This window comes from Oncorhynchus mykiss, chromosome 1 (assembly GCF_057628025.1).
Source record: "Oncorhynchus mykiss isolate SJ-2025 chromosome 1, ASM5762802v1, whole genome shotgun sequence".
NCBI classification, from domain to species: domain Eukaryota; kingdom Metazoa; phylum Chordata; class Actinopteri; order Salmoniformes; family Salmonidae; genus Oncorhynchus; species Oncorhynchus mykiss.
This window is the reverse complement of record NC_143022.1, coordinates 11,434,024-11,455,881: the sequence shown is the minus strand read 5'-3', so window position 1 is coordinate 11,455,881 and position 21,858 is coordinate 11,434,024. Positions and strand designations below refer to the sequence as shown.

The 21,858-nt window shown below is 45.4% G+C and overlaps 1 protein-coding gene across 2 annotated transcripts in view; it reads left to right on the top strand.

The window, feature by feature from the left end:
- Positions 1-21,858, top strand: part of LOC110533192 (mitofusin-1) — a 28,636-nt gene that overhangs the window by 3,824 nt on the left and 2,954 nt on the right. For both annotated transcript variants that reach the window (XM_021617365.3, XM_021617301.3), the window contains exons 4-17: positions 2,052-2,214; positions 2,571-2,695; positions 3,154-3,262; positions 5,189-5,296; positions 9,629-9,782; positions 11,826-11,893; positions 13,170-13,291; positions 13,536-13,662; positions 13,882-13,986; positions 14,150-14,252; positions 16,898-17,124; positions 20,685-20,852; positions 21,149-21,345; positions 21,721-21,855. In XM_021617365.3, the coding sequence (XP_021473040.2) occupies positions 2,052-2,214; positions 2,571-2,695; positions 3,154-3,262; positions 5,189-5,296; positions 9,629-9,782; positions 11,826-11,893; positions 13,170-13,291; positions 13,536-13,662; positions 13,882-13,986; positions 14,150-14,252; positions 16,898-17,124; positions 20,685-20,852; positions 21,149-21,345; positions 21,721-21,855 (1,911 nt within the window). The remainder of the gene's footprint in view (positions 1-2,051; positions 2,215-2,570; positions 2,696-3,153; positions 3,263-5,188; positions 5,297-9,628; positions 9,783-11,825; positions 11,894-13,169; positions 13,292-13,535; positions 13,663-13,881; positions 13,987-14,149; positions 14,253-16,897; positions 17,125-20,684; positions 20,853-21,148; positions 21,346-21,720; positions 21,856-21,858) is intronic.

Sequence of the window (21,858 nt, the reverse complement as noted above, 5' to 3'; positions counted from 1 at the left end):
GCGTGGTTGTTCCCCTTGCTCTGCATGGGTAACGCTGCTTCGAGGGTGGCTCTTGTCGTTGTGTTCCTGGTTCAAGCTCAAGGAGGAGCGAGGAGATTGACGGAAGCTATACTGTTACACTGGCAATACTAAAGTGCCTATAAGAACATCCAATTGTCAAAGGTTAATGAAATACAAATGGTATAGAGGGAAATAGTCCTATAATAACTACAACCTAAAACTTCTTACCTGGGAATATTGAAGACTCATGTTAAAGGAACCACCAGCTTTCATATGTTCTCATGTTCTGAGCAAGGAACTTAAACGTTAGCTTTCTTACATGGCACATATTGCGCACTTACTTTCTTCTCCAACACTTTGTTTTTGCATTATTTAAACCAAATTTAACATGTTTCATTATTTACTTGAGGCTAAATTGATTTCATTGATGTATTATATTAAGTTAAAATAAGTGTTCATTCAGTATTGTTATTGTCATTATTACAAATGAATAAAAAAAAAAAAATTGGCCGATTAATCAGTGTCTGCTTTTTTTGGTCCTCTAATAATCGGTATCGGCGTTGAAAAATCATAATCGGTCGACCTCTAGACACAAGTCATTTCTCCAACAATTGTTTACAGAGATTATTTCACTTATAATTCCAGTGGGTCAGAAGTTTACATACATACACTAACTTGACTGTGACTTTAAACAGCTGGGAAAATTCCAGAAAATGAAATGGCTTTAGAAGCTTCTGATAGGCTAATTTACATAATTTGAGTCAATTGGAGGTGTACCTGTGGATGTATTTCAAGGCCTACCTTCAAACTCTGCCTCTTTGCTTGACTTCATGGGAAAATCAAAAGCAATAAGCCAAGACCTCAGGAATGTTGTGTACCTCCACAAGTCTGGTTCATTCTTGGGAGCAATTTCCAAACTCCTGAAGGTACCACGTTCATATATGTACAAGCAATAGTACGCAAGTATAAACACCATGGGACCACGCAGCCGTCATACCGCTCAGGAAGGAGACTCGTTCTGTCTCCTAGAGATGAACGCACTTTGGTGCGAAAAGTGCAAAACAATACCAGAACAACAGCAAAGGACCTTGTGAAGATGCTGGAGGAAACGGGTACAAAAATATCTATATCCACAGTAAAACGAGCCTTATATCGTCAGAACCTGAAATGCCGATCAGCAAGGAAGAAGCCACTGCTCCAAAACCGCCATATAAAAGCCAGACTACTATTTGCAACTGCACATGGGGACAAAGATTGTACTTTTTGGAGAAATGTCCTCTGGTCTGATGAAACAAAAATAGAACTGTTTGGCCATAATTACCATTATGTTTGGAGGAAAAAGGGGGAGGCTTGCAAGCCGAAGAACACCATCCCAACCATGAGGCATCGGGGTGGCAGCATGTTGTGGGGGTGCTTTGCTTCGGGGGACTGGTGCACTTCACATAATAGATGGCATCATGAGAGAGGAACATTATGTGGATATATTGAAGCGACATCTCAAGACATGAGTCAGGAAGTTAAAGCTCGGTTGTAATGACCCCAAGCATACTTCCAAAGTTGTGGCAAAATGGCTTAAGGACAACAAAGTCAAGGTATTGGAGTGGCCATCACAAAGACCTGACCTCAATCCTATAGAAAATTTGTGGGCAGAACTGAAAACTGTGTGCAAGGAGGCCTACAAACCTGACACAGTTACACCAGCTCTGTCAGGAGGAATGGGCCAAAATTCTCCCAACTTATTGTGGGAAGCTTGTGGAAGGCTACCCAAAATGTTTGACCCAAGTTAAACAATTTAAAGGCAATGCTACCAAATACTATTTGAGTGTATGTAAACTTCTGACCCACTGGGAATGTGATGAAATAAATTAAAAGCTGAAATAAATTATTTATTCTATTATCCTGACATTTCACATTCTTAAAATAAAGTGTTGATTCTGACTGACCTAAAACGGGAAATTTTACTAGGATTAAATGTCAGGAATTGTGAAACTGAGTTTAAATGCGTTTGGCTAAGGTGTATGTGAACTTCTTAAGTTGTGTTCTTTGCTTAGGACGAGTAATGGGAAGAGTACAGTGGTGAATGCCATGCTGAGGGACCGGGTGCTGCCCAGTGGCATGGGTCACACCACCAACTGCTTCCTGAGTGTGGAGGGCACGGACTCGAACAATGCTTACCTCAAGACGGAGGGCTCAGAGGAGGAGAAGAGCATCAAGGTAAGTTCTCTGGTTATGTGGATATACTGGTTGGAAGATTAGCCTAAACTTCTCTTACCACTCATACAGTGGGCTTTACACCCTAGATGGAGTTGGAAACGTGCTACCTGATTGAGTTACTTAGATATGAACTCTTACCACTCATACATAGTACCCTCAGTCACGTTTTTTTTTCTGACCCTCTAAGCAATTAATTATTAATCAACTTTAGTCTAGATAAGATTATTATGCCGTCCTCAACTTTGACCTAAGACCCAGCCTCAACTTTGAACATTACATACAAGTTGTCAGGCGGGCAGAGTTTGAGTGACTTGAAATCCATTGAAATTATACTATGACTCCCTTTTTCTCTCCAGACTGTGAACCAGCTGGGTCACGCGCTGCACATGGACCAGAGTCTGGATGCAGGCTGCCTGGTCCGAGTCTTCTGGCCCAAGACCAAGTGTGCCCTGCTCCGAGACGACCTGGTCCTTGTAGACAGGTACAGTAACGTTACCCTGACAACGCTACCACACCTTTCCAATTACACCGTTGGTCTTAACAACGTGTACAGTGCTCCAGAGCTTTACGAATAGCAAGATATACACGGTCGTCTGTTTTTGTTATTTGAGCAGACACTGATGATCGTTATATACACAGGTCACCTATCAACTAAACACCGAAGGCGGAACAAGTGAACCCACATTACTCTATTTTTTTGCTTTTCTGAGTGCCTCCCTGTTTATGAGGATTGCAATTTTACCTCTGTGTAGCTTGCTTGGAGTCCATACAATATGATCTATACTATTGCTAAGTAGGATAACTAGAATAGCCATCAACCACCAGTGTCCCAAGCCCCATGGTAAGGATTGGCCATCAGTAAACGGAGGTTGATTAGGCTGTATTACTCTGAGAAGCAGTGGCCTTGACCTGCTCTAACACATCTTCCATCTTCTTTAGCCCTGGAACAGATGTCACCACACAGCTGGACAGCTGGATCGACAAGTTCTGCCTGGATGCTGACGTCTTTGTGCTGGTGGCCAACTCTGAATCAACCCTCATGAACACGGTAACGGCGCTCACAATCTGTCCAATCCCAACAGGATCTAGACAGAGCTCACCAGTCAATGCATCCACCTGAAAGATTGACAAACTTGTCTTGTAGCAGAGCTTCCAGGAGTGCAGATAGCGGTGTGCTCATGGATTTTTCGAATGGATTCCTTGTAGTTCTTTTTCCACCACAAACATCCTGGTCTTTTTGGAGATGAGAAATACGAAAGGATTTGATTTAGTCATGTTAACAGTTCTATCAAGAGGTTTATGTGTTCTATAAAGCAGAAATGTTAAGCTTACTTGACGCAGCTACACTGAACAAAAATACAAGCAAGTTTAAAATGTATATATTTTTAATTTAACCTTTTTTATTTAACTATGCAAGTCAGTTAAGGTACACTGGTGTAATTAACATGCCGTTTAATCAGCTTCTTGATATGCCACAGCTGTTTTTATTTATTTAACTAGGCAAGTCAGTTAAGAACAAATTCTTATATACAACTGCCTACACCGCCCAAACCCGACAACGCTGGGCCAATTGTGCACCGCCATATGGGACTCCCCCAATCACGGCCGGATGTGATACAGCTTGGAATCGAACCAGTGACTGTAGTGACGCCTCTTGCACTGAGATGCCGTGCCCTAGACTGCTGCACCACTCTGAAGCCCAGGTGGATGGATTATCTTGGCAAAGGAGAAATGCTCACTAACAGGGATGTGAACAGATTTGTGCACAACTTTTGAGAGAAATAAGCTTCTTGTGCGTATGGAACACTTCTGGGAACTTTTATTTCAGCTCATGAAACATGGGACCAACACTTAACCTGTTGCGTTTTATATTTTAGTACAGAAGGAATTGTCAACATATTTGATGTATGTATGTGTTTTTTAAGGGTGTCTTTGCAAATTAACAGCTTGTGTATTAGGCTGGTTAAAAGGTTGTAACTTCAACTGTGAGAATTGGTATGTCAAGTAACAGTAAAGGAAGTGTTTTCTTTCCAAAGCTTGTTAGTCATCAGTGCTAGGATACGGCTGGCTCCATTTTGCTCCAGCACTTAGGCCCAGCTCTGTTTGTCTGCCAACGCATTCATGTTATGTCAGAGGCATGTAGTCAATCACTGGGCTCTCTCGTTATCTGTGCCAAATCTCTTCAAGGGACAGGTCCCGTTTACCCCTCTCACTTATCGTTTTGACTATGCACCCTAGGATACCCAGCCTCTGATTTTCAATCCCAGAACCCAGTATATTGTAAGTGCTCTAAAGTACATAAGATTAGCGTTTATTAGACTGTGATAATGCGATGCACCTGGACACACACTTGTTACGCAGATGAAGGGAAGAAGCATTTGTTCTGCTTTAGTTTAGGGAGTAAACTCCACTGTTTGTTGAATAACAGACAATAACAGTTTCAGTGACTGGAGACATTTTCCTAATAGCTTATTAGCTATTTCATAACCTACAGTATCTTCGTGACCTTTTTACAAATAGACTGAGTGAAAGTTTGAATTGCACATTCTCTATAGTAAGGGCGTGTTTATGTATGTGGGGCACTTGCGCGCACACGCTCTATTTACACAGAACTGCATTGGGACACCTTATCTCTGAATTGTTTGTAAAGGTTAAACACATTGGGAAGTCAGGTGTAGACTGTAACGTTTGACTCCAAGCATGTGCCCCTGGCAACGAGGTTTCCAGCCTCGTGTCAGCCAGCTGTCTGTGCCCTTCGCGTCGGTGTCCTTCCAATATCTATACCATGTATATACATATACTATGCTCTCTCTTCCAACTCTCCTGTAAAAGTTAAATCAATAAAATAAAAAAGGAATTGAGTTCTCCTTACACAAAAATATAATTAGATGTATAATAAAGGTTAACACTACACTTTGGTTGTAAGACTTACTGCACTAACAATTCCTGACCTTGCATTTTTCTTGTTTTCCAGGAGAAGCATTTCTTCCACAAGGTGAACGAGAAGCTCTCCAAACCCAACATCTTCATTCTCAACAACCGCTGGGACGCCTCAGCCAATGAGCCGGAGTACATGGAGGATGTGAGTGACTTACCAACAATAACTGGGCATTAATGGAAATTAATAATTAGTCAAAGTGGAAATGACCTTTTATTCTTCCAGTTGACAATCAATGTGTGACTGACAATTATGGACATTAACCGTTAACAAAATAAATGGTCATAAAAGGTATGAAACATTTTAACAGGGAATTATTAACTAGGCAAGTCAGTTATTTACAATGCCAGCCTAACCCAAACGACGCTGGGGCCAATTGTGAGCCGCCCTATGGGACTCACAATCACAGCCGGTTATGATACATCCTGGAATCGATCCAAGGTCTGTAATGACGTCTCTAGCACTGAGATGCAGTGCCTTCGAGCGCTGCGCCACTTGGGAGCCCCATAAACAACTCTTCCCCCCCCCTCCCCAGGCCAATCATGTTCTTCCACACTGATCTCGACACACCATTTCTGTATGAACCTCGCTTTGTGCACGGGGGTGCTGAAACTGTTACCACAAAGTTGGAAGCACAGAATCATCTAAAATCATTGTATGCTGTAGCATTCAGATTTCCCTTCACTGGAACTAAGGGGCCTAGCCCGAACCATGAAAAACAGCCCCAGACCAATCCTCCACCAAACTTTACAGTTTTGCTCTATGCATTGTGGCAGCGTTCTTCTGGCTTCCGCCGGACCCAGATTAGTCCGTCGGACTGCCAGATTGTGAAGCTCGATTAATCACTCCAGAGAACGTGTTTCCACTGTCTCCAGAGTCCAACCGCAGCGAGCTTTACACCACTCCAGCCGACGCTTGACATTGCACATGGTGATCTTAGGCTTGTGTGATGCTGCTCGTCCATGGAAACCCATTTCATGACGCTCCTGACAAAGTTATTGTGTGGACATTGCTTCCAGAGGCAGTTTGGAACTCGGTAGTGAGTTGCAACAAAGGACAGACGATTTTTATGTGCTTCAGCACTCGGCCATCCCGTTCTGTGAGCTTGTGTGGCCAACCACTTTGCGGCTGAGCTGTTCTTGCGCCTAGACATTTCCACTTCACAATAACAGCCCTTACAGTTGACCGGGGCAGCTCTAACAGGGCAGAAATTTGACAAACTGACTTGTTGGGAAGGTGGCATCCAATGACTGTGCCACGTTGAAATTCACTGAGCTCTTCAGTAAGGCCATTCTACTGCCAATGTTTGTCTATGGAGATTGCATGGCTGGTGGCTGAAATGGCTGACTCCACTAATTTTAAGGGGTGTCCACATTTTGTGTGTCTGTATTGTATGTCAATTTACAGTAACTAATCAAAGCTGGTGGACATTCTCCTGATTGATGGAGTCACTAAGAATCTACTAGGCTACTGTATTGTGGTCGCAGTATTGACAACAAATGTTACGGTCATTTCAATAAATGAGTAAAGTACTTAAATAAATTAACCTACCTTTTGGTTGGCTGTCATGTTCCAGTAAACCTAAATTAGTTTATGATCCATTTTTCTACTGGGATTATTTTTATCTCATGACTGCGTGCATTGCATGATCAATGTTGCAAATGTGAAGTGATTGATCATATAAGCCTGTTGGATGTTCAAAATATATGTATTTTTATTTCTAGAATCAGATACTTATATGAATGAATAGGCAGTTCAGTCTCAATTCTGGTATTAGGCAATCGGGTATCAATTTCTCGTTTTTGTTTTTCTATAGCCTCTGCTGTAGTAATATGCTGCAGTTGATTGATTTAGGTCAGAGTGATGTCAAAGTCCATTGTTTCAGAACGCCAAACTTCCGGAACGTTCATAAGTACTTTGCCAACTGTTGGTTTAAAATTCATATCGCTTATTTTTGTGGGATCAAATGTTCATAAATGGAATGAAAAAGAATACTATGGCATTTATCTCCCAGTGTCTGTCTGGAAAGCAGACTCAACCAGGTTTTCCTCTAGGATTTTGCCTGTGCCTAGCTCTATTCCGGTTTTCTTGTCATCATAAACTCCCTAGTCCTTGCCATAACATGATGCAGCCGCCACCATGCTTGAAAATAGAGATGTGTTGTTGGATTTGCCCCAACATAGCAATTTATATTCAGGACATAATGTTTTTTTCTTGCAGTTTTACTTTTGTGCCTTTTATTGCAAACAGGATGCATGTTTGGGAATTTTAATTTTTTAATTTAACCTTTTATTTAACTAGGCAAGCCTTTCGGTTACTGGCCCAACGCTCTAACCACTAGGCTACCTGCCTCCCCATTTTCAATTTGGGGTGTAACTCAACCAATGTGAACGTTGAGGGGTGTGAATAGGTTCTAAAGGCACCTTTTTTTAAAATTATGCATTAATTTTAAGATTGGGGGGGGGGGAGATTTAACTTAATTTCAAGTAAATATAGTTTAACAAATTTCCCCAGTAGAGACTGGGTTGCTATGGGTTGCTATGGGCTCTTAACATTGTGGTGATGTTCAAATCAAAGTTTATTTGTCACGTGTGCCGAATACAGCAGGTGTAAACCTTACAGTGAAATGCTTACTTACAGGCTCTAACCAATGGTGCGAGGGGGGAAAAAGTGTGTAGGTAAGTAAAGAAATAAAACAGCAAAAAGAGTAGCAAGGCTTTATACAGATACCTGTTAGTCAGGCTTATTGAGGTAGTATGTAGATAGCCCGGTTAGCCAATGTGCGGGAGCACTGGTTGGTCGGTCCAAGTTAGGTAGTATGTACATAAATGTAGAGTTAAAGTGATTATGCATATAAGATAAACAGAGAGTAGCAGCAGTGTAAAAGGAGGGGTTGGGGGAGGAACACAATGCAAATAGTCTGGGTAGCCATTTGATTACCTGTTCAGGAGTCTTATGGCTTGGGGGTAAAAACTGTTGAGAAGAACATTTTGAGGATCTCAGGACCCATGCCAAATCTTTTAATTTCCTGAGGGGGAATGGGCTTTGTCGTGCCCTCTTCACGACTGTCTTGATGTGTTTGGACCAATCTAGTTTGTTGATGTGGACAACAAGGAACTTGACGCTCTCAACCTGCTCCACTACAGCCCCGTCGATGAGAAGGGGTGTGTGCTTGATGCTCCTTTTCCTGTAATCCACAATCATTTCCTTAGTCTTGGTTACTTTGAGGGATAGGTTGTTATTCTGGCACCACTCGGCCAGGTCTCTGACCTCCTCCCTATAGGCTGTCTCGTCGTTGTCGGTGATCAGGCCTACTACTGTTGTGTCGTCAGCAAACTTAATGATGGTGTTGGAGTCGTGCCTGGCCATGCAGTTGTGGGTGAACAGGGAGTACAGGAGGGGACTGAGCACGCACCCCTGGGGAGCTCCAGTGTTTAGGATCAGCGTTGCAGATGTGTTGCTACCTACCCTCACCACCTGGGGGTGGCCTGTCAGGAAGTCCAGGATCCAGTTACAGAGGGAGGTGTTTAATCCCAGGATCCTTAGCTTGGTGATGATGTTTGAGGGTACTATGGTGTTGAATGCTGAGCTGTAGTCAATGAACAGCTTTCTCATATAGGTGTTCCTTTTGTCCAGGTAGGAAAGGGCAGTGTGGAGTGCAATAGAGATTGCATCATCTGTGGATCGGTTTGGGCGGTATGCAAATTGGAGAGGGTCTAGGGTTTCTGGGATAATGGTGTTGATGTGAGCCATTACCAGCCTTCCAAAGCACCTCATGGCTACGGACGTGAGTGCTATGGGTCTGCAGTCATTTAGTCAGGTTGCCTTTGTTCTTGGGCACAGGGACTATGGTGGTCTGATTGAAGCATGTTGGTATTAGACTCAATCAGGGACATGTTGAAAATGTCAGTGAAGACACCTGCCAGTTGGTCAACACATGCCAGGAGCACACGTCCTGGTAATCCGTCTGGCCCCGCAGCCTTGTGTATGTTGACCTGTTTAAAGGTCTTACTCACGTCGGTTACGTCGAGCGCGATCACACAGTCGTCCGGAACAGCTGATGCTCTCATGCATGCCTCAGTGTTGCTTGCCTTGACGCGAGCATGGAAGTGATTTAGCTCGTCTGGTAGGCTCGTCTCACTGGGCAGCTCGCGGCTGTGCGTTCCCTTGTAGTCTGTAATAGTTTGCAAGCACTGCCACATCCGACGAGCGTCGGAGCCAGTGTAGTATGATTCAATGTTTGCCATGTATTGACGCTTTGCCTGTTTGATGGTTCGTCGCAGGGCATAGCGGGATTTCTTGTAAGCTTCCGGGTTAGAGTCCTGCACCTTGAAAGCGGCAGCTCTACCCTTTAGCTCAGTGCGAATGTTGCCTGTTATCCATGGCTTCTGGTTGGGGTATGTACGTACAGTCACTGTGGGGACCACGTCCTCAATCCACTTATTGTAACGATGCCGTACTGTTCCCCTCTTACAGGTTCGAAAGCAGCACACGGACCGCTGCGTCAACTTCCTGGTGGAGGAGCTGAAGGTGGTGGACCGGGAGCAGGCGCCCAACCACATCTTCTTTGTGTCAGCCAAGGAGGTGCTCAACTCCCGCATGCAGCGCGCCCAGGGTATGCCAGAGTCTGGTAAGCCCGGCCGGTGGTGGTGAAACGGGGGAGGGGGGATGTAGGCAAGCGTGTGTGTGTGTGTGTGTGAATAGTGGTAAACCGTGGTGTCCTGGTCAAACCAGGTTTTGGGTTTGTACTGTGTGGATGGATTGGGTGTGTGGGGTGAGCAAGCAGGCTCACTCAGGCCATGGGTTTTGTCCTGTCTACACTATGTCCCTGATAGGCTTCTCCAAATTAGATCCACAGTGTCTGCTCCAAACAACACTTCCCCAGCCAAGCTATAAAACAAACTGAGACTTCACTATCGGCTCTTGTCAACACCAGCTACATGGAATCAAGGCACTTATGCAGTCCATTGGCTCACATGTTCCAACATGACCTTTTTGTTTGTGTGGTGTCTGTCTTGAGCTCTGTTTTTAGCCTGGCATCCATCTTCTCCGTCTGTGATGTAATTTCTGATCCTTTTTAGTAGAGGTCGACAGATTATGAGTTTTCAACGCCGATACCGATTATTGGAGGACCAAAATTGCCGATACCGATTAATCGGACTTTATAAAATAATAATAAAAGTTCATTTGTAATAATGACAATTACAACAATACTGAATGAACACTTATTTTAACTTAATATAATACATCAATAAAATCAATTTAGCCTCAAGTAAATAATGAAACATGTTAAATTTGGTTTAAATAATGCAAAAACAAAGTGTTGGAGAAGAAAGTAAACGTGCAATATGTGCCATGTAAGAAAGCTAAGGTTTCAGTTCCTTGCTCAGAACATGAGAACATATGAAAGCTGGTGGTTCCTTTTAACATGAGTCTTCAATATTCCCAGGTAAGAAGTTTTAGGTTGTAGTTATTATAGGAATTATAGGACTATTTCCCTCTACCATTTGTATTTCATTAACCTTTGACTATTGGATGTTGTTATAGGCACTTTAGTATTGCCAGTGTAACAGTATAGCTTCCGTCCCTCTCCTCGCTCCTCCCTGGGCTCGAACCAGCAACACAACGACAACAGCCACCATCGAAGCAGCGTTACCCATGCAGAGCAAGGGGAACAACTACTAGAAGGCTCAGAGCGAGTGATGTTTGAAACGCTATTAGCGCATGCTAATTAGCTAGCCATTTCACTTCGGTTACACAGCCTCATCTCGGGAGTTGATAGGCTTAAAGTCATAAACAGCGCGATGCTTGACGCACAACGAAGAGCTGCTGGCAAAACGCAAAGAAAGTGCTGTTTGAATTAATGTTTACGCGCCTGCTTCTGCCTACCACCGCTCAGTCAGATACTTAGACACTTGTATGCTCAGTCAGATTATATGCAACGCAGGACACGCTAGATAATATCTAGTAATATCATCAACCATGTGTAGTAAACTAGTGATTATGATTGATTGTTTTTCATAAGATAAGTTTAATGCTAGCTAGCAACTTACCTTGGCTTACTGCATTCGCGTAACAGGCAGTCAGTCTCCTTGTGGAGTGCAACAAGAGAGAGGCAGGTCGTTATTGCGTTGGACTAGTTAACTGTACGGTTGCAAGATTGGATCCCCCGAGCTGACAATGTGAATCTGTTCTGCCCCTGAACAAGGCAGTTAACCCACCGTTCCTATGCCGTCATTGAAAATAAGAATGTTCTTAACGGACTTGCCTAGTTAAATAAAGATTAAATAAAGGTATAAAAATAAAAAAAACAACGGCAAATCGGCGCCCAAAAATACAGATTTCCGATTTGTTATGGAAACTTGAAATCGGCCCTAATTAATCGGCCATTCCGATTAATCGGTCGACCTCTACTTTCTAGGTTAAAGGGATATTTCACTTTGGAACTTTCAGGTGTTTGACCACCTTTCAAAAGCGAGTGGACCAAAGCGGTGCGCTGCAGAGCTCTTTCCCCAGGCTGTTTAATTCACTGCTAACTGATACAAAAGTGAAATGTCCCCTCTTTTTTTTATTTTTTATTATTTATTTTTGTAGTAGTTTATAGTCAAAATGGTACTAGACTCAGTTTTGGAGAGATGTGGTGATCTTTGGATGACAATATGACATTTCCCAGGTGGAGCTTTAGCCGAAGGTTTCCAGGAGAGGCTCAAGGAGTTCCAGAGTTTCGAGAGGATATTTGAGGCAAGTGTTTGTGTGTGTGTGTGTGTGGGGTGTGACAATGTCTAACACCACTCGTTCTCAAGCCTCCGATTGGTTTTAATGATTTAAATGCAACTCATTTTAATAAGAGAGCCCCACAGTATGAATGTAAAATGAAATGACAGAAGTACAATGAAACGTATTCCAAGCAATCAAGATGACCGTTAAAACAATGTGTAGTCAAGTCAAACAGTGGCTGCTCCTCAAGGTGCAGCCTAGGACATTCAGAACATGCAGAGTGAGGCATACCAGGCTCTGTCTCTCTGAATTCTCTGGCCTGGCTTTTCCAGTGGGACTCTGAACATCGTGTTGGAGCCGTGTTGGACGAGAGACAGAACTGTGTCAAAGTGTGTGTGCTTGTTATGGTGGAGAAAAGATTAGGAATAGAGAGAATTCCTTGTCTAAAGCTCAGCTTAGTTACGCTGCCCCATACCATTTTACCTCTATAGGGTCGGACACCTGAAGGGAAAGCTGTGTAATGATAGGAGGTTAACTAGATTATATTCCGTGCCACTGCAGATAGTAGTGTTGAACCATTCTAATCACTGTATCTCTATGATCCTGTGCTGTGAGAAACAACTCTAGTCTTTCCATCTCATCACCGGACTACTCGTCTCTCCACCAATCACACGTTTCCAAACCAAGCCCGCCCCGCTGACTCCCTGCTTAGGCCAATCAATGTGCATATTACCATCAATCTGCGTCTTCATTGCTGAAGTCTAGATTTGCTTTGGCGAGGATCATCAATTTCTTTCAGTTTAATTTTCATTCTGTTCACTGTCATTTGTTGCATTCTGTTGCCTGCATTTTGTCTGGTCAGAGTTGTTTTATGTTCAGGAAATACTAATCTCCCTTTCTTAGAATTGCTGTACTTCTCCTATGATTTTGCTCTGTCTACACTAACACGTTACTGTGAGCCTAAGAACCAAGGGGCTGTGAGACTTGAGATGCAGAGCTGCTGCCGGAATTATTATTATTTTTTCCCCCCTCCCCCACTTGATTTGTTCCACAAAATCCTACATAAATTGCGGCAGCAGGTGTATATCTTGTCCTTTTTTGTCCTGCCTATACCCTTTTCACACGTGCTGACCCGAACCAAACTGTTCTGGCTTCACATGGTCCTTTTCAAACTATGGTGGATGCTTATGGCGCAATCAGGCCAGCACATCTTGGTTGGGCTCGACTCAGTAGGTTGAAAAGCCCAGGAGGTCGTGTCGCAGCCCCCTGTCACAGTAACGTGTGTTATATGGCCTCCCAGGAGTGTATCTCGCAGTCAGCAGTGAAAACAAAGTTTGAGCAGCACACTATCAGGGCCAAGCAGATCACTGAAACGGTCAAAGCCATCATGGACGCCATCAACATCAAGGCAGCAGAGAAGAGGTGAGTGTTCTCTGATCCATCCGCTCACAGCCCATCCCTCTTCTTCCTGGATCTTCTGTTTAGTCAGTCATTCCCAAATGTTTTGTATGGAAACGGTAACATTTATGTTTTAGAATGTGAGGTGGGTTCCAACAGGGCAGGCCCAGTGCATTAATATGGATATTGGAACACAAACTTTTGCACTTCCTGTGGAAGCACTGATATACTACGTGTCTCACCTTACCACTTCCTGTGCGTCCTGTAGAGTGGCCTCATTGGAGGACCGTGAGTACCAGATTGACCGTCTGGAGTTTGTGACGAACCAGCTCCAGCTGCTCATAGAAGACATCAAGAAGAAGATCAAGGCTGTCACAGTGGAGGTGGAGAGCAAGGTAAACCGTGGCCATCGAATAACATAACTGTTTACAATATGTTTTGAAATCCCTTAAAGCCTCATAACACTGCAGGGAATGGCCTTTCCTGGTCATGCTGCCAATGGCATTTTATGGATTTAATACAGCACTAATCCTCAATCCATTCCAAGGGTTACTTACCCCTGATGGTTAAAAATGTTTGTTTTAGCCAGGTACTGACACAACTGTTTTCTCAAGGTGTCCAGCGCCATGGGCGAAGAGATCTGTCGTCTCAACGTGCTCATCGAGGAGTTCCGCTCGGACTTCCACCCCTTGCCCGACATCCTCAAGCGCTACAAATCAGTGAGTTTGAGTACCATTACACCAATGACATGAAATGGAAGCGTTGTCACTGATGTAGCGCATTTAGGTTAGTACCATCAGGACTCTTAACATCTCAGTAGTGACCTCTCTTCTACGCACTGTTTCTGCAACCACTCCATGACCACCTGACCCTCCCTTACAGGAGCTGCTGAGCCACATCGAGGAGGGCATGGGTAAGAACCTGGCCTTCCGCTGCTCCAACGCCGTCAACGCCTCTGTGCAGTCCTCCCAGAGAGACATGATCGGTAGGTAGGGAGCAGTCCTCCCCAGAGAGACATGATCGGTAGGTAGGGAGCAGTCCTCCCCAGAGAGACATGATTGGTAGGTAGGGAGCAGTCCTCCCCAGAGAGACATGATCGGTAGGTAGGGAGCAGTCCTCCCCAGAGAGACATGAATGGTAGGTAGGGAGCAGTCCTCCCCAGAGAGACATGATCGGTAGGTAGGGAGCAGTCCTCCCCAGAGAGACATGATCGGTAGGTAGGGAGCAGTCCTCCCCAGAGAGACATGATCGGTAGGTAGGGAGCAGTCCTCCCCAGAGAGACATGATCGGTAGGTAGGGAGCAGTCCTCCCCAGAGAGACATGATCGGTAGGTAGGGAGCAGTCCTCCCCAGAGAGACATGATCGGTAGGTAGGGAGCAGTCCTCCCCAGAGAGACATGATCGGTAGGTAGGGAGCAGTCCTCCCCAGAGAGACATGATCGGTAGGTAGGGAGCAGTCCTCCCCAGAGAGACATGATCGGTAGGTAGGGAGCAGTCCTCCCCAGAGAGACATGATCGGTAGGTAGGGAGCAGTCCTCCCCAGAGAGACATGATCGGTAGGTAGGGAGCAGTCCTCCCCAGAGAGACATGATCGGTAGGTAGGGAGCAGTCCTCCCCAGAGAGACATGATCGGTAGGTAGGGAGCAGTCCTCCCCAGAGAGACATGATCGGTAGGTAGGGAGCAGTCCTCCCCAGAGAGACATGATCGGTAGGTAGGGAGCAGTCCTCCCCAGAGAGACATGATCGGTAGGTAGGGAGCAGTCCTCCCCAGAGAGACATGATCGGTAGGTAGGGAGCAGTCCTCCCCAGAGAGACATGATCGGTAGGTAGGGAGCAGTCCTCCCAGAGAGACATGATCGGTAGGTAGGGAGCAGTCCTCCCCAGAGAGACATGATCGGTAGGTAGGGAGCAGTCCTCCCCAGAGAGACATGATCGGTAGGTAGGGGGCAGTCCTCCCCAGAGAGACATGATCGGTAGGTAGGGGGCAGTCCTCCCCAGAGAGACATGATCGGTAGGTAGGGAGCAGTCCTCCCCAGAGAGACATGATCGGTAGGTAGGGAGCAGTCCTCCCAGAGAGACATGATCGGTAGGTAGGGAGCAGTCCTCCCAGAGAGACATGATCGGTAGGTAGGGAGCAGTCCTCCCAGAGAGACATGATCGGTAGGTAGGGGGCAGTCCTCCCCAGAGAGACATGATCGGTAGGTAGGGAGCAGTCCTCCCCAGAGAGACATGATCGGTAGGTAGGGAGCAGTCCTCCCCAGAGAGACATGATCGGTAGGTAGGGAGCAGTCCTCCCCAGAGAGACATGATCGGTAGGTAGGGAGCAGTCCTCCCCAGAGAGACATGATCGGTAGGTAGGGAGCAGTCCTCCCCAGAGAGACATGATCGGTAGGTAGGGAGCAGTCCTCCCCAGAGAGACATGATCGGTAGGTAGGGAGCAGTCCTCCCTAGAGAGACATGATCGGTAGGTAGGGAGCAGTCCTCCCCAGAGAGACATGATCGGTAGGTAGGGAGCAGTCCTCCCCAGAGAGACATGATCGGTAGGTAGGGAGCAGTCCTCCCAGAGAGACATGATCGGTAGGTAGGGAGCAGTCCTCCCAGAGAGACATGATCGGTAGGTAGGGAGCAGTCCTCCCTAGAGAGACATGATCGGTAGGTAGGGAGCAGTCCTCCCCAGAGAGACATGATCGGTAGGTAGGGAGCAGTCCTCCCCAGAGAGACATGATCGGTAGGTAGGGAGCAGTCCTCCCCAGAGAGACATGATCGGTAGGTAGGGAGCAGTCCTCCCCAGAGAGACATGAATGGTAGGTAGGGAGCAGTCCTCCCCAGAGAGACATGATCGGTAGGTAGGGAGCAGTCCTCCCCAGAGAGACATGATTGGTAGGTAGATGGTGCACCATGTAACACAACCCCATAATAAATAGTATATTTAGGCTAGCCCTGTTCATGACTAGTCTGGTCTTAGATCTTTTTGCACTATATGATCTGGGATCAGGTTTGGTCATGACACCGGCTCACAACCCCCCCCCCCCCCCCCAAGTGTTTGTCATGAGGTCTGTGTGAGTGACACGGCCACCAGTCATAAAGCAGACTGACGTCAATGTTATTGACCTCTATAATGTTCAGGACTGGGACTATTGCTGAAGGGAGTAAACCAATTGAATGAGGGGAAAGTATGCCTAGCGCATGCAACAGGATTGTTTCATATTGCTGTCTTCTCACCCATCTATCCCTCTTGGATCATTGTGTATTTAGACACTATTGTGGAAAGGAGGGCCCTTTTTGTAACAGTTGAATAGGGTGCCAATTCAGGTTCTATAACACAGCTTCCACTGATCCAGTTCTGTCAAATCTCTGACTTCAAGGAAATCAGGAAGCATTGAAAGTGTTTGGGTCTGATGTCATCTAGACCCTTCAAACTTTACTCTGGACCTTGAAGACAGTTCCACTGTCTCCCCCCCCCCCCCATTGTACTTGTTTAATTAGGGACTAATTTAGACCTGGGACACCAGATGGGTGCAATGAATGATCAGGTAGAACAGAACCAGCAGGCTCTCAACTCGTAGGGTTAGTTGAATACCCCTGCTCTAGATTGGTGTCATTGTTTCCTTCCTTGTTTTCCCACCACCAGAGAGTCTGCAGCCTCTGCTGCCCCCTGCTGTTCAGAACCAGATACAGATGCTGGTGCCCTGTCACAAATTTGACCTGAGCTACGACCTGAACTGTGCCGCGCTCTGCTCGGACTTCCAGGAAAACATAGAGTTCCAGTTCTCGATGGGTTGGACGGCGCTGGTCAACCGCTTCCTGGGACCCACCAACGCCAATCGGGCCCTTATGCTGGTCGACAAGAACTTCCCGGTAAGGTGGCTCCAGGGTTGAAGTTTCCCCTTGGTGCAGAGCTAGAATCAGCTTCCTCTACCAATCTTAACCATAACCATTGGTGAGTGGAGGGGGGAATGCAAAACTGACCCAATATCAGCGTGTAGGGGGCAACTTCACCGTACTCCAGTAAGGCATGAGGGTGAGAAACGATGGATAGATGTCATCTGTAATGTATTATGTTGTATAAAAGGTATGGCATGTTATGACTGTACTCCATGGTTGAGTCGTGATACTGGTTGACCAGCATCTTCAGGTAACCACAGTTAAAACACATGAGTGGGTTGAATGGTAACTCCCAGAGTGGAGGGTTCAATCCCCACGTCCACCTCTCTCACTGTCTCTTTCATCTGTGTCCACCTCTGTTTCCATGTCTAATCAAGCATCACAAAACCCAAGGCTGAGGAACAGTCGTTGGTGAGGATTGGTGATATGTTCTTGGTGTTGTATAGATAGTTTTGGTCATGAAGTGTATGTGGACACCTGCTTGTCAAACAACTCATTCCAAAATCATGGGCATTAATATAGTTGGTCCCCCCCTATAACACCTTCTTATGGGAAGGCTTTTCGCTAGATGTTGGAATCTTTCTGCAGGGACTTGCTTCCATTCAGCCACAAGAGCATTAGTGAGGTCGGGCCCTGATGTTGGGCAATTAGCCCTGGCCCTGAATTTCAATTAACTCCAAAAGGGGTTGATAGGGGTTGAGGTCAGGGCTCTGTGCAGGCCACTCAGTTGGAAGCACAGAATTGTTATGGAAAGTCATTGTATGCTGTAGCATTACGATTTTCCTTCACTGGAGCTAAGGGGCCTTAGCCCGAACCATGAAAAAAAGCCCCAGACCATTATTCCTCCTCCACCAAAACTTTACATGTTGGCGCTATTCATTGGGGCAGGCAGCGTTCTCCTGGTATCCGCCTAAACCAGATTTGTTCGCTGGACTGCCAGATGGTGAAGTGTGATTTTCACTCCAGATAAACCGGTCTATTGCGCCAGAGTCCAATGGCAGCCAGCTTTATACCACTCCAGTCGACGCTTGGCAATGCACTTGTGTGCGGCTGCTCAGCCATGGAAACCCATTTCATAAAGCTCCCGGTGACCAATTGTGCTGACGTTGCTTCCAGAGGCAGTTTGGAACTCTGTAGGGAATGTTGCAACAAAGGACAGACGATTTTTGACACACGACGTGCTTCTGCACTCGTCTGTCTCGTTCTGTGAGCTCGTGTGGCCTACCACTTCACAGCTGAGCCATTGTTACGCCTAAACTTTTCCACTTCACAATAACACTACTTACAGTTGACTGGGGAAGCTCTAGTAGAGCAGAAATTTGATGGACTAACTTGTTGGAAAGGTGGCATCCTATGACGGGCCACGTTGAAAGTCACTGAGCTCTTCAATAAGGCCATTCTACTGCCAATGTTTGTCTATAGAGATTTCACGGCTGTGTGCTCAATTTTATACCTGTCGGCAATGGTTGTGGCTGGAATATCAGAGTCCACTAATTTGAAGGGGTGTCCACATACTTTTATGTATACAGTACCAGTCAAAGTTTTGGACACCTACTCATCAAATCAAACTTTGTCACATGCGCCGAATACAACAAGTGTAGACTTTACCGTGAAATGCTGACTTACAAGTCCTTAACTAACAGTGCAGTTCCAGTAGAGTAAATAAAATATTTACCAAGTAGACTAAAATAAAAAGTAATAATAAAAAGTAACACAATAAGAAGAACGAGGCTATGTACAGGGGGGGGCACCGGTACCGAGTCAGTGTGGGGGGGTACAGGATAGTTGAGGTAATCTGTAGGTGGGGGGGGGGGGGGGTAAAGGGACTATGCGTAGGTAACAAACGGCGAGTAGCAGCAGTGTACAAAAGGGAGGGGGGGGTCGATGTAAAAAGTCTGGTAGCGAGTTTATTAATTGTTCAGCAGTCTTATGGCTTGGGGGTAGAAGCTGTTGAGGAGCCTTTTGGTCCTAGGCTTGGTGTTCCGGTTGCAGAGAAGTCTAACTTGGGTGACTGGAGTCTGCCAATTTTATGGGCTTTCTTCTGACACTGCCATTCAAGGGTTTTTCTTTATTTGTACTATTTTCTACATTGGAGAATAATAGTGAAGACATAAACTATGAAATAACACATGGAATCATATAGTAACCAAAAAAGTGTTAAACAAATCAAAATATATTTGAGATTCTTCCAAATAGACACCTTTTTGCCTTGACAGCTTTGCACACTCTTGGCATTCTCTCAACCAGCTTCACCTGGAATGCTTTTCTAATAGTCTGCGTCTCACAAAGACACGGCAGTTGGAACCAAAAATCTCAAATTTGGACTCCAGACCAAAGGACAGATTTCCACCGGTCTTAATGTCCATTTCTCTTGTTTCTTGGACCCAGCAAGTCTCTTCTTATTGGTGTCCTTTAGGAGTGGTTTCTTGGCAGCAATTCGACCATGAAGGCCTGATTCGCGCAGTCTCTTCTGAACAGTTGATGTTGAGATGTCTGTTACTTGAACTCTGTAGAATTTATTTGGGCTGCAATTTCTGAGGTCCAGTTAACTCTAATGAACTTATCCTCTGCAGCAGAGGTAACTCTGGCTCTTCCTTTCCTGTGGCGGTCCTCGTGAGAGCCAGTTTCATCATAGCGCTAGGTTTTTGCGACTAAAAGCACTTTATTCAAATGCAAAGTTCTTAATGTTCCACATTGACTGACTTTCATGTCTTAAAGTAATGATGGACTGTTGTTTCTCTGCTTGTTTGAGCTGTTCTTGCCATAATATGGACTTGGTCTTTTACCAAATAGGGCTATCTTCTGTATACAACCCCTACATTGTCACAACACAACTGATTGGCTCAAACGCATTAAGAAGGAAAGAAATTCCACAAATATAACTTTTAACAAGGCACACCTGTTAATTGAAATGCATTCCAGGCGAGTACCTCATGAAGCTGGTTAAGAGAATGCCAAGTGTGCAAAGCTGTCATCAAGGCAAAGGGTGGCTACTTTGAAGCATCTCAAATATATAAAATATATTTTGATGTAACAAAAACATTTTTTGGTAACTACATGTTTCCATGTGTTACTTCAGTTTGTCTTCACTATTATTCTACAATGTAGAAAATGGTAAAAATGAAGAAAAACCCTTGAATGTGTTGGTGTCCCAACTTTTGACTGGTACTGTCTATGTTTAAACATGACTGAAATAGATGCCTAGTAGATATGTTTTAACATGTAATGAATGATATAGAATAGACATGCCATTGATACCACTTCAAAAATATCAACTAAATGTGTCCTTCTCTTTCTGTTCCATTCATGTTCTGGCTTTTATTAAAGTTACTGAGTTTTAAATGACATGCTCCGTCTGACCAGTGAAACAATGGGTCAGTTTGGAACCCAGGTTATCATCTAGTGGTTCTTTATTCAAATGAACTGGTAGTTAATTTCCTACATCGTCTCAATAACATCCCAGGTTTAGTATGTAATATTAGGAATCCCACCACACTCGGTAAGCCTGTGTCTGTCTCTCCTGTCCTGTTAAGATGACGCGCTCCCTGTCCACCACACCCTCCAGCGGACCCTCCAGTGTTGCCGTTGCCCAGCCCCAGGACGCCGCGCTCTCCCAGGAGGACCTGATGATGTCCGTGGCCACCAACCTGGCCTCCCTCGCCTCCCGCACGTCCATGAGCATGGTCATCGTCGGAGGAGTGGTGAGTAGTTGTCTTTCTGCACCCACCCTCCAGGTCACCGATCTGGCAACCTGTTTACAGTTATACAGGGCTACACTGTAGGGCTTTAATCAAGCTGGAAGAGGCAGATGACAGAATACTTTATTTCTCCCCACAAAAATACAACTTTGTTTTTCCAGAATGTAGGTGGCTGCTGCTCTTCAACTTCCCTTCAATGTTTTGGAAACTATTTTATAACACCCCCAGATTAGGCCTGTCAACCCATAGAGGTACACTGCTCAAACTACAACCCACCTCCTCTCCCGCGTGTGTCCTAGGTGTGGCGGACGGTGGGCTGGCGGCTCATAGCCCTGTCGGCCTCCATGTACGGCCTGCTCTACCTGTGGGAGAAGCTCACGTGGACCACCAAGGCCAAGGAGTGCGCCCTGAAGCGCCAGTTTGTGGACTACGCCACAGAGAAGCTGCAGCTGATTGTCAGCTTCACCAGTGCCAACTGCAGCCACCAGGTTCAGCAGTAAGTAGTCTGCACCTCTGGGAATAAGGATACTCTCTTAAAGGGGAAGTTTCCCCTGACATCAAGGTTTGTTTCTATTGTAGACTGCTTATGAGGTATGAAAACAGCTGTCAGTCAATATTCCTGTGTCATCTGTCTTGGTAGAACTTGTTCATTCAGACAAATCTGCAGCTCTCAATCCCAGTACAGTAACTCATAGTTAAGCCTCGTATGTAGATGTTTCTTAAGACACTTCCTTTATGAATCAATTCACTACTGATGTATTGTATGGTGCTGAATCTGCTGATGGACAAATCTACGCCCCCCCACCCCATCTTTTCTGTTAAGTGGGTAATAAAAGAAGTGATAAAATGCTTTGATCTTTGCGTTGCTCAGGGAGATGGCCACGACCTTTGCTCGGCTGTGTCAGCAGGTTGACCTGACAAAGAGGGAGCTGGAGGGAGAAATCAGCCGACTGACCGCCAAGGTCCAGACTCTGGAGACCGTCCAGTCCCGCTCCAAGATCCTCCGGTC